Raw genomic sequence first — 13,228 nt, forward strand, 5'->3', positions numbered from 1 at the left:
TACCTGATTGAAATACTGTAATATCTCAAGTCCGTCTTCATCTTTCTCTTGTTTTCCTCCTCAGAGGTGGGATGCTGTGTAAGCTATGGAAGGCCATGACAGACTACAGACAGAAACCAGTGTGAGGAGCCCTCGTGTGGAGTTAGTTTCCTCCACAGTACAGGACCTTTACCACAAGCACAACAACAACTCAGTATTCTCCTCAACACTCACCACTGCACTTTAATCTCAGTATTTATCAGACTCAGTCCTAATGGGGGACAGTTCCAGTGTAGTTTATCATGTATTGAGTATTGACACATGAGTTGTTTTTTGGAAATTACTATTTTCAAATGGGGTTAAGTGCCACTGGTTTTATAATGTCCAACAGTTATGACACCTGCGCCAAGATTTACAGGGCAAACAGTGAAACATATCTGAGAATTTAACCTTTAAATGTTATTTGGTTGTAGAATTATCTCCTTACTATCATGTGTTTACTATCATGAGATTGACCATTTTCTAAAACACGCCTGAGAGACAAAATACAATGTTAACTGATGTATTTGAGCTGCTGTACATTATCTTGATAAACAGCATTGTTATTGCTAGTGGCTTCGTATCACTATTTTATTTAAATGTGTTTTATGGATATGCCCTGCTATCATTGCCATCACTGCATGCCTGCCCTTTTGTACTTGTTTGTTTAACTGGCATTGAAGGCTTTGAAACATCATAACTCTTGACTTCATTTGTTCAAGTAATTTTTTTACGTCATTTACATATGTTAGGTATATTTTGTGTTATTTTTGGGGTAACTTATGTAAATATATAGCACATTTTATTGACAGTAAATTACTATTTTCAGTGACACAATTTACAAATGGCTAGATGTCCTATCAAATATGTAAAGCAAATTTGTGATGGGAGGTTCACAGCAAAGCTGGTGCTGTTATAAGCCTTCTCACTTAAACCCTCATATCTGCCGCCCAGTTTGACCTAGAGACTTTCAACTTTGTAAGTAGGCGTCTTTCCTCATGCTGAACAAATCTGCCTCAAGGACCCATAAGGTGCATCAGGATAGATTTTCCTCCATCCTTGAAACTTATTCACATGAACCATAGATGTGTCCGTTTTGTTTCATATTCATGATAGATTGATGACATTATTTGTGCAAAAACATATTATTGTGTAAACAAAAATGTGTCTTGAAAACTTAACTGTGAAATAAAGGGTAAACTGAAATAATGCTTCGGGACTATTATGGCCCTTACGTTTCTACAACTGAACACAAATAATGTGTCATGGTTTTAAAATGTTAACAGGTCTAGTAGCCAAATAATATTAAATACATATTCAGTTCTTCTTAATCCTGCAGATATATCTCTATCATAGGGAGATGCATAAAACCAAAGCTGACTGAATGTGAAACATCATCCGTGACATCAATGCTAAGGGATTGGTAAAAAGATGGCTGAGTTATTGATAAATCAGGAAATCTGATTTTACGTGTCCATTTAAACAACTGTAGATCCACTCCACAGTGGCCTATCAACTTGAAACTTGTCATCACTATCATGGACATCCCTAACATGAACCACACTGGATTTGGTATTGATATTTCAAAAAACAAGGAAACTATTAACAACTCATTCTTTGCATATGTAATGCTAATGCTCAAAGTCATCTTCCCCTCATGAACCATATGTCAGATTAACTCCAGATGTTGTATTTAGACTCATGGTTGCACATAAAGGATAGATAGTTCCTACATCACAGAGTGCTTGCTTTGTTACCCAACCGATCTTGTCCTTTTTGTCATCCTGTGAACCCTATCCATTGCTGCTCGCAGCCATATTTTATAGATTGTATTGATACTGGCAATGGAACAAAATGATGATGTAGGAGGACCCAATTAATATTTTACTCTGTAAAATGTATGGAGTTTTATTTAGCCTGCTTTCATTTGTAGCCTATATATTATCTTTAAAAATACAAATGCTTTAAATCAAATGTATATGTTTGAATGAAAATCATAACTGAAAACCCATTTTCATATTGTTATACCACCAACCTGTTCTTTTTTTATTTAAAATATTTCTGTCAGAAATACACGTTTTGTACGAAGGTTTCCGTTTGTTTCATATTCATGATAGATTTATTACTTCATTTGTGCAATAACATATTGTTGTGTAACACAATGTGAAATAAAGTGTCAGCTGAAATAATGAACTGAATACAAATAATGTGCTATGATTTCAAAATATTCACAGGTCTAATAGCCAAATAATATTGAGTAAATATAATTTTTATTACTCTTGCAGACATATCTCTATCATAGGAAGTTGCATAAAACCAAAACTGACAGGTGTGCAGAGATTGAACACCGTGACGTCAATTCTTTCTTTTGGCCTCCAATCGCTGTGGATGTCCTTCGCTACAGATGTTGTGCGCTCCCTGCGCAGTGTTATGCGCAGTGTTATCACGATACCGACAAAAGGCCTTTAGCACCGCATTATTTTTTAAGAAGCAAAGGTGCTCACCTGGGACTCGAGATTATTGGATAGGAAACAATATGATGCTTTTTTTTTGCGTTATATGTTTCTTGTGTTGAAATAAGGGCCTCTCCTCATCCGTCGGGAAAATAGCTGAGAGGGATGCCATTTAACTGTGTAAACATAATGGCTTTGGCTCAGCATCATCGACTCATTACGTATATGCTGCTGTTCTGTAAAGGGACTAGCATTCAAACCCGGTTCTCTCAAACAGACTTGAAATCTAAAATATCTGGGGTGGAGGAGCTCTTAGAGGAATTCCGCAAGCAGCTCCAACAGGAACAGACGTATACCAGGGAGGAGGAAGAGGTGGTTGACGTCTGTCTGGCTGATTTCAACGCCGTAGAGGAGCACATAATCCGAGCGACTGCCTCCATTGAGCAGGGAGCCATCTTCCTCTCGGCTCCTGACCGGGTGTACAGTTGGAAAGACTGTCTCCATGCCTGCTGTGCAGACCCTCACTGCACGGTGGCGGTGGTCCAGGAGGACCTGAGACAATCGGACGACAGCCTCAGCTGCTATTTGTTCAGCTGCACCCATAGAAATAAAAACGTTTGTTCATTCGCAGCACAGGCAGGGTTTAGCACCTACAGTCGGGCTCACAATACAACAGGACACCTCATCTCCTCCAGTGGCAATGAAGATGTGAACAAATTGGTCAATTTGATTAGGAGACCTGAGGAAAACCCTAGAGTTGATGATGACACTCAAATGCCAGGTGAGGTTCTGTCTGCTGTTAATTATATTGAATATAAATCACAGGTTTTCAATAAGATACAATATACATGCAAATGTATTGCTTATGACAAAACATTCATAATACATAACTGGTTGCTGGTAATTCTGTTCTCACAACCACTAGCAATTATCAGACTGGTGTTTGGCTTGGGTTAATAATTAGCTATTGCCCCCTGCTTCTAAAATTAGATTTAATCTGAGTGAGTCCAGGTGTGTTTGACAAGGTTAGTTCTGACTGGGCTGTTTTCAGACATGGACGAGCCGCCCCGCAGTGATCCCGGCCAGGATGTAGTTATCCAGCTGCCCACTGACTGTGCGGTACTGGACGGCCGGGACAGTGTGGACGACCATGGGGTCACCCGCTATGAATGGGCCCTGGTGAAGGGTGACCCAGCCATCAACATGAAGGTAAACACTAACACTGAAGAGTGCACTGAAAACAATGAAGCAGGTGTCATTGGTTAAAAATGTGGGGCAGGTAGCCTAGCAATTTAAAGAGGCTATCCAGCAGCCGGAGCGTGGCCCGGGTCTGCCCGAAACAATTGGTGGCAAGTGAGCTGGCAACTGGAGGGTTGCTGGTATCAAATCCTAGATGCAATTGCCTGCCGGTGTGCCCTTGAGCAAGGCACTTAACACCCCAAAACAGCAGCTCCACAGGCGCCCAGTGTCGCAACCTCCACTCTAACCGGTATGCCGGTATGTATGTGTGTCCTGTCTGAAGATGGATGACGAGGAGGAGACCTGGCTGACGATTGTGGCACATTTTGTGAGCATGGAGATGCCAGAGATAACCAGACTAGTAAATTGGGCTAACAAACAGAACTTAGGTTTTGTAGAAATGCCATCCGTGCATGTTCTGCAAACAATACAGTGGATGAAGGCGCGGCATGAGCGTGGTGAACAGATAGACGTGATTATGGATAGCGAGGAAGAAGGAGAAGAGCTGAGTGGAGGGAAGATGTGTGTTGAGGAAGAATGGTGCCAAGTACTACAAACCGTACTCTGCTGTCTCTGATGGCTCCGTAATTGAACCTGACGAAATGAGGATGAATATCTGCGGTGGCAGGTGTGGTGAAGACCTCCGAGTCCGGGACTCGTCTCGATGGTCATGCAAAGGATGATTCTGGCCCAGTAGGAGCGAGATTTTGTGGGAAAGTTGATCCCTGCCTTTTGGCTGACCCATATGTAGTCTCAGACTGGGTCAAAAATAAATAGGCTACTGTTAAATCGGTGAAGGTAGCTTGAAGTAGACTTGTGATTATGTTCTGTGTTTTTTCCGCCTAGAGGGAGCGGGCGCTTTGTGTCACACGCCTCGTGACAAGACCTGTGACTTGCTTTGCTCTCCGGAGCAGGGCGCCTTTGAGCGGAGTGGTTACTGGGGTGGCGTTAAGTGTTTAGGTGGAGTTACTGAAATGTGTCTGTGTCTGTGATGCCCGCCGTTTGGTGCGGCGCAGACCCGGTGGCGAGCGTGGTGAAACTGAGAAGACACTGTCTGTCCTTTTGAGTTTTGAAGCAGAGCCTTTACCTGAGAAAGTCGTGTTAGTATATGTCAGTCATCCATTGATAGCATTTATGCCGAACCCACTAATGTATTTCAGATGCCAAGCTTATGGTCATGTTGCAGTAGTGTAGGAGGGAGATTCCGAGATGTGAGAAGTATGCAATGGAAGGGCATGGAACAAAGGAATATGTAGTAACGGTGGAAAAAACAGTGTGTGCCAATGTTGCTGAGGATCAGAAATGCCTGATGCGAGAGAGACAAGTTGAGGTTGCCAGCGTCAGAATAGAACAAAAGGTGTCGTATACTGAGGCAGTGAAGAGAGTAGAGGATGATGGGCCAAGGGTGAGTAGTAGGCCTAGGCCAATACAGAGTGGTATGGCTTCTTAGCATTCATTGCCATGGTTATCAACTGTCCTGCAGAAATGGAACGTAAATCACAGAGAATAGATGATGTGGTGGCAGCTGCAAAGACTTGGGTGTACAAGTTTTTACTGCAGAAGTTACAAGGTGTGTTGAACGAAAGTAGTGGAATGGGGTGGTTCTTATTTGTTTGTTTTTTTACTAAATAGTGATATATAGGTGTAGGGTTTGTTGGTGCAATTTCTTCCCTTCCTTTATATTTTTGTATCACAAAATGTAACGGGATCGACCACACACTCCCGCTCAGTAGATGGCGACATGTACAAACAAATGTGCCAAAGCCATGATACCAAAGAAGAAAAAGAAGAAGTACGTGTACTTCTGAGGGCTTGGGATAAAGCAGAAGTCACATTTCGGTTGGACCTTGTGTACAATTGACCAATAAAGTGATCTTCATCTTAAAAGACGGGAAAACATAGTTTAGAAGAAAAACGTTCTCCTCAGCGTTGTAATCTTGAACGTCATAATGTTGCACTGTAGGTAGCTCTGACATGGTAGGTCTGAGAATCACGGCTGTTTCTTTGTTATAAAGTGGGCCATACACTTGAGGTATAGAGTATGGATGCTGTGTGCAATAGAAAACCGGTGTAGGCTAGGCTATAAAACAGGTCTAATTTAGAGCACACACAGTTAGCAACTAACCTGATGTTTAGTTAGTCATGTGTAGTTAGTCAACATGGATGTTTGCATGGTGCAGCCAGAGATCCATAATACACTGCTGCATATATGCAGATAAGAGGTTATTATATATATATATTTTTTTTTCACCTTTATTTAACCAGGTAGGCAAATTGAGAACACATTCTCATTTACAATTGCGACCTGGCCAAGATAAAGCAAAGCAGTTCGACACATACAACAACACATAGTTATACATGGAGTAAACAAACATACAGTCAATAATACAGTGAAAAATAAGTATATACAATGTGAGCAAGTGAGGTGAGATAAAGGAGGTGAAGGCAAACAATATATATATATATATATATATAAATAAATAAAATTATAAAAAAAGGCCATGGTGGCGAAGTAAATACAATATAGCAAGTTAAAAACACTGGAATGGTTGGTTTGCAGTGGAAGAAAGTGCAAAATAGAGATAAAAATAATGGGGTGCAAAGGAGCAAGTAGATGACCTGGAGCCAGTGGGTTTGGCGACGAGTATGAAGCGAGGGCCAGCCAACGAGAGTGTACAGGTCGCAGTGGTGGGTAGTATATGGGGCTTTGGTGACAAAACGGATGGCACTGTGATAGACTGCATCCAATTTATTGAGTAGGGTTTTGGAGGCTATTTTGTAAATGACATCACCAAAGTCGAGGATTGGTAGGATGGTCAGTTTTACAAGGGTATGTTTGGCAGCATGAGTGAAGGATGCTTTGTTGCGGAATAGGAAGCCAATTCTAGATTTAACTTTGGATTGGAGATGTTTGATGTGAGTCTGGAAGGAGAGTTTACAGTCTAACCAGACACCTAGGTATTTGTAGTTGTCCACATATTCTAAGTCAGAGCCGTCCAGAGTAGTGATGTTGGACAGGCGGGCAGGTGCAGGCAGTGATCGGTTGAAGAGCATGCATTTAGTTTTACTTGTATTTAAGAGCAATTGGAGGCCACGGAAGGAGAGTTGTATGGCATTGAAGCTCGCCTGAGGGTTGTTAACACAGTGTCAAAAGAAGGGCCAGAAGTATACAGAATAGTGTCGTCTGCGTAGAGGTGGATCAGAGACTCACCAGCAGCAAGAGCGAGATCATTGATGTATACAGAGAAGAGAGTCGGTCCAAGAATTGAACCCTGTGGCACCCCTATAGAGACTGCCAGAGGTCCGGACAACAGACCCTCCGATTTGACACACTGAACTCGATCAGAGAAGTAGTTGGTGAACCAGGCGACGCAATCATTAGAGAAACCAAGGCTGTCGAGTCTGCCGATGAGGATGTGGTGATTGACAGAGTCAAAAGCCTTGGCCAGGTCAATGAATACGGCTGCACAGTATTGTTTCCTATCGATGGCGGTTAAGATATCGTTTATGACCTTGAGCGTGGCTGAGGTGCACCCATGACCAGCTCTGAAACCAGATTGCATAGCGGAGAAGGTATGGTGGGATTCGAAATGGTCGGTATCCCAACCTGACCCAGGGACAAGAGCCCTATTGTGGGCTGAGAAGTGATGTGAGTTTTTAGTTATTGTGGAAAACTCGTAATAAACATGACTCTCTTAACAAACTTGGCTCCGATAAATGCTTTGTGTCATTATGACATGGTGTCCATGAAACCAGCCCATTGTTTCCAGTAGACTGTGTCTTTGCTTTCTGTCTAAAATGTTATCCCTTTACCTCTGTAGGTGACCCAGCCAGGGTTACTGAAAATCAGTAGTCTACAGGAGGGTTCCTTTACCTTCCAGATGACTGTCACAGACACCGAGGGACAGAAGAGCTCAGACAATGTCACTGTGACAGTGCTGGCTCCAGAACACCAAGCTGAAGGTGACAAACACTTCAATCTTCTCTCTTACTGAAAGTTATTACCAGCCAGATGTGCCTCCTCATGTTCATCTATCATTCATTAGTGGATCTCGCCTCATTTCTGGCTAACATCAATAGCAATGTTTTGTTGTTGTGGTAAAATTGATTTGTGCTTTTCTGTGATCCTGTTGCCTGTAATGAGTACAAATGCATTACAGACAATGAACTTTGCACTGCAATTAAATCCTTGCCTCCATGGATTGAATCCATTGGATAATGAAAGCGAGCCTGCTATTTAGTGCTCAAACGAATTGAGCAGTGCTTCCCTAATCAAATGTCTGGCTGCCTGATATGGCCATTCATATGAGCAGGCAGGGAATAATTGTAATCTATTCAGTGCATTGAGGGGACATGGATGAGATATGCACATATGAATGAGATAAGGAACTCAGTCTGGCATTCAACTTACTCATGAAAGTTGTAATAGTAGAATGCACAAGGTGCAATTTTGAAATTGGGTAGTGCATCATCAGTTTTCTTCTTGTCAGTCATTGCATACCTTAGAGACCTATTTAAACTTGTCAGAAATGTCCATATCAACTAGCCCATGTCAGCTAACGTTTTTCAGCTAGGTTTTTTAGCCCATTTTTTTGTCATGTTTGAGTCACTGAAATATCACATGAACACACACAAGACATGACAAAATGTGTAGAATTGCAGGAAATGAGCTTTAAAACTTGTCTGGAGCTGTAGATCACTGTCACACGGCCTATATAAGATGTGTCTAAACCTATAAGCCATGAATATCCTCAAAGACAGATATTACAGTAACGTAATGGGTACAATGTACTATTGTTATCCATTTTTTTCTGTGTTATCCCAAATTCCAACAAACATGAGATGGGTGACCTATTGAATACACAGAACAGCACTTTAACAAAGCAACCATAGGAAGGCTTTCAAGTATACCTGGGGACTGTCATACCATGACGGGAAGCAGAATTGTCCAGACCGCTCGGACGAGGATTTCTGCCAGAGCTGTGAGTCACTCAGTCTGTCTTCCTCACACTGATAGCCACAGGGAGGCAGGAGCTCCTGGAAGTGGTTGACTTCGGGAAGGTTAACCCTGGGAATTGGCCTATATGGATAGGGCTAAATTGAAAATGTTTCTTACAGAATAAATATGAAAAGCATATTCATAACCATGGTAGCAATTGAAAGGGAACAGTTTGGAGATAATGGTGAAAATTATTAGACCATAGGTGAGGACACAACAGTTCACATGACACAAGTGTGCATTTTACATTTACTGTACTTTTTCCCCACATTTGTTGATAATGAAATCTTCTGGATACATTCAGTAAGATGATAAGACCTCTCCTGGAAAATGTGGGGTAGGTGCAACATAAGAACAAAAAATGACAAGGGTTTGAGTGAGAGGACTAAATGGTGTCTCCATGTGGCCTCTCCACATTGTGCACAGTTCCTAAGCAATTTCAATGCATTTTATGACTCAAAGAAGAGTTTTCAACTATACGGTACTTTTGTTGAGCTCTCCTAGCTGTGCAGTTGAGGAACTAGAGCGAGCACACTTGGAGTTGCTTCGTTTGGAACACAACCCTGCATCCTCCTCTATCACATGATTGTTTACGCAATTCCCAAAAACGTTCCATTATAAATTGTCATCTGGGTCAGGTGGGCATGATTTTAAAGCTTGTTCTATTGTCAACATGACTAGCTAAGTTTTTCAAAACAATCTTACTGTGTTAGGCTTTCACAGGGCAATTCAGAGAAACAGATCATCAATTTGGTGCACATAGAAAGGACTCATGAGTGCATTCAGGTGTGTGCGCTGTGGCAAATCGTCTTCACAATAAACAAACAGGCTCATTCTGTTCAGAACAACCCGGTATGACGACATGTCATCTTGTAACTGTACATCAAACCTAGTGATCATAAACGTTGACACTGTATATGACATTACTTTTATGATTTGGAGATGTGAAGTACACATTTGGATTCTAGGATGTCTGGCTTGCTTGTATGACATCAAAGCATATTTATTATAATCCTCAACATCTCATCTTTCAAAATACATAGTCATCTTAATTTACAGCATTTCCCTCAGACCCAAAAAAAGTTGCCCTACTACCGGGAGGGATGGGGATAACTTGTCGCGAGCGGTGTTCAAGTTCAGAACATCTGTTACTCAAAACCCACACAGCAACTGTCAGTAAAAACCCATGTTACCGTACAGCCACTGCGTTCCAATTTAAGCGCCTATTAGTGCCCAAATCTGCCATTTTCAGCCCGTATATATGGATACCAGTGTAAAGGGCTACATAAATGAGACGTTGATCATATTGTAATATAATAATACAAATAATAATAAAATACAGGGCTGTAGGTTTCCTGTGTGGACTTGCGTGTACTAGGTTGGATTGTAGTTTTCAACTTGATTGTACTAAGATGGAGTGTGGTTTTAGACTTGATCGTACTACGATGGAGTGTAGTTTGAGACTTAAGTGTACTAGGATGGATTTGTATGGATGCTGTGCAGTCTGGAATATCAGAGCAAGGAGGGCTGCAGTAAATTAATGATGAGCAGGTGAATGTGTGTTCATACTGGGTCTGAGAGCCCAAGATAACCCTACCCTGTCCTCTCTACAGTTGATGGGAAGAGGAAGTCAGTGACCCACCCTGCAGGTCTACCCAGCCCACACAGGCCTGTGGCCCAGCCAGAGGAGACTGAGGACCACTCCATGGCCCAGGGTGGACCCAGGAAGACCATGGAGGAGGCCAGACCAACTCCACCACAAGCCCCACAGACTCCACAGTCTGGTGACTGGAGCAAGGCAGTGCCCCGAGTCCTACCACAGCCAAGTCACAGTGAACAGGAGAGCCCTGTCCGTCAAGGTACTCTCATTGTGTAGCTATTATCTAGCTAGCTATTGTGTAGTTACTACCTAGCTAGCTATAACCCAGTAGGCAATTTCATGCACATCAAAACACCATATATAGATTTAAACACAAACCTGTAATGGTTAACATCAACTACAGCTGTGAAGGAATTAAATCCATTTGGCATGTCTGCACATCATTCTGGTTGGCCAGTTTTGCCTGTGCTAGCAGAGAGCGGAAGACCTTTGTGTGATAGTAAGTGCAGAGAGATGCAGATTCTCCCCTGCAGGCAGCCATTGAGCCTCCCCCCACCACCAAACACACAAAGCTGATCTGGAAACTTTGGAGCAAGGCAGAATGCAGGCCACAGGGACACTGTGAGACATGAAGGGCTGGGACAGGAGTGAGCCTGACGGGTCCTTCATTCCCATGTACCCCCTGAGCGCTGGAGCAAAGCACTCCTCTGTCCTCTGCCATCTGATCCCTCTGTTAGGCTAGCCTGAGACAGAGGAGGCAAGGTACTTCCCATGTTACTTTATCACAGACTTTTCAGAGACCACCTGACCAAATCTCTCCCTCCCTCTTGCTCTCTCTATGTTCCACCAGACCAAATCTCCCTCTCTCTGTTCTCTCTGTCCCAGCAGAGCCCTGTGCAGCGCCCCCTGCTGTGGGGCCATGTAAAGGCATCTTCCCACGCTGGTTCTATGACCCTGTGGCTGAAGAGTGCAAGCACTTCATCTACGGAGGCTGCAAGGGCAACCATAACAACTTCCTGCAGGTGGCAGACTGCGTCAATGAATGTATAAAAAAAACAGGTGGGATTTTGCTAGTAGAGTACATTTTTTAAGAATTATCTGGATTCTGATGTGCATCATCATTACATATTGTATGAGGTGTATAAAATGTAGGAATAGGATAATGCAAACGAATAATGGAAACAAAATTATTCAGGTCCCGCTAACAAACAAACGACATTGGCACCTCCCCCCAACACCAAACACACAGAGACAGGTATATTTAATTATCTTGTGATAATTACTCCTGAACATGATCATTCATGAGCTTAATACAATCTCTCACCTGTTTCAGTCTTACCCAGTACATTTCCTGCAGAGGCTCCTAAAGTGACCATGAAGTGGCCAGAGATCAAACCACTACCAGAGCGTGACATGTTCCCAAAATCCAAACCACATTCAGTAATGGGAGGACACCCAGGGCCTGAGTCAGGTCTGTTCAGCACCTGCTGCTTATCTGTTGATCTTTATTACAAAGGCTGTTTTGAATTCAAATAACATTTTACCTACACACTGAAGAAGGCTGTAAAACCGAAATGTCTGTATGCTATCCCTGATGCAGTGAAAATAATTAAAACATTGAATAATGAAGGAACTTTTATGCAACATCTTCTTGAGTCCGAACCCATTACATCCCTTTGTTTGTCTGAATTGGCGGGTTTTACGCACCAGCCAAACTCTGGGAGAGCGCCATGGTTCTCTTCTGATTTGTTCTTCATCCTTATCAATGTATTATAACTCTGTAATATTATACATGCAGAAATACAGATAGTATTTGACAGTGCCTGTGACTTGCCTTTCTCTCTCTCTTCTCCCATGCAGGTGCTATACTGCCATTGGCTCTAGGCCTGATCATCACAGCTTTGCTGCTGCTCATGATTGGCTGTCGCCTGTGGTTGGTCCGGCACAAGCTGAAGAAGGCCCGCCCCCTCACCACTGAGGAGTCTGATTACCTCATCAACGGCATGTACCTGTAGCAGCACAGACAGGGATGAATGCTCCACAGAACTAGAATGAGAGGTCCCAAGTCCCTTCAATTCATTCAATTTATATGGGAAGCACCCTCCGCACAGAATCCCCTCAGGCAGAAACCCCAACACTGTCAGTCAACTGTTGGTCAGGTGGAGTCTTCATGATTACCGAACAAACTTTCTACATCACGATTGTGTACAACTTCTTCAGGTGTACTCGATTTAGATAACTCGACGTGCGAGGTAGGCGGAGATCACTCTTTGGAATGGTCCCATTGGAATAGTCCCAAAAGTGCAAACTCTACCCACACAGCACTCCAGGGTCACAGGTGAGCTAAATCAAACAGCTTTTAACAGAAAATAAATGTTTTTGTACAAGTGAGTGTACAAAAGTGGCAAACTGATGCTTGTCTGCACTTAGGTTTGGAAAGAGATGCTTTCCTTTTTCTTTCATGATTTCTCTTTCACCCTCAAAGATATGTTATTTTAATATTACAACGAAATGTCAACGTCATGGATGTATATTTTCGTGGAGATATATAGTACTTTATCTATTATGTAATACTTCTGCCACTGAGTGGCACTGTTGTGCTATTTGTGCCATGATGCTGTATATCTATTAGGCTTGGCCTAGAATTAAAAATTTTACCAGACTACTTTGAAATATGGGGATAGCAAGATATGTCATTTATTGTCAATTCCAAAATTACAATCATTACTGAAAATTGTTATAACACCAAGTAATTCCAGGAAAGCCCATTTAAAGCATTCTAGGATGTCTGATATGGTATGTTGCTTTTCTTTATCATCTATGTAGTTTCAATGTTGATGTGTAGATGTATTTCAAAAGTCTGTATGCATACAGTTTGTGTGAGATAGTAAAGTTAACTCTTGATCAATATGGCTTTTG

General features: G+C 42.3%; 2 protein-coding genes across 5 annotated transcripts in view; both read left to right on the forward strand.

Annotated features, from left to right (window-relative positions):
- LOC129817534 (mitogen-activated protein kinase kinase kinase 5-like) overlaps positions 1 to 2,211 on the forward strand; it is a 55,009-nt gene extending 52,798 nt beyond the window's left edge. Inside the window, exon 30 of the mRNA XM_055872904.1 lies at positions 65 to 2,211. Within this exon, the coding sequence (XP_055728879.1) occupies positions 65 to 125 (61 nt within the window). The 3' untranslated portion in view covers positions 126 to 2,211. The remainder of the gene's footprint in view (positions 1 to 64) is intronic.
- A 161-nt stretch (positions 2,212 to 2,372) lies between these two features.
- LOC129817535 (low-density lipoprotein receptor-related protein 11-like) lies at positions 2,373 to 13,217 on the forward strand. 4 transcript variants are annotated; one of them, XM_055872905.1, is made up of 8 exons: positions 2,373 to 3,252; positions 3,523 to 3,680; positions 7,532 to 7,673; positions 10,323 to 10,568; positions 11,195 to 11,368; positions 11,505 to 11,564; positions 11,643 to 11,780; positions 12,170 to 13,217. In XM_055872905.1, the coding sequence occupies exons 1-8, from the start codon at positions 2,637 to 2,639 to the stop codon at positions 12,322 to 12,324; spliced, it is 1,689 nt and encodes a 562-aa protein (XP_055728880.1). In that variant the 5' UTR covers positions 2,373 to 2,636; the 3' UTR covers positions 12,325 to 13,217. The 4 variants fall into 4 exon arrangements, with proteins under 4 accessions (XP_055728880.1, XP_055728883.1, XP_055728881.1 ...); XM_055872908.1 differs by having other exon boundaries at positions 7,592 to 7,673; XM_055872906.1 differs by having other exon boundaries at positions 2,374 to 3,252; positions 11,198 to 11,368.
- The last annotated feature ends 11 nt before the right edge of the window (positions 13,218 to 13,228 follow it).

This window comes from Salvelinus fontinalis, chromosome 20 (assembly GCF_029448725.1).
Source record: "Salvelinus fontinalis isolate EN_2023a chromosome 20, ASM2944872v1, whole genome shotgun sequence".
NCBI lineage: Eukaryota > Metazoa > Chordata > Actinopteri > Salmoniformes > Salmonidae > Salvelinus > Salvelinus fontinalis.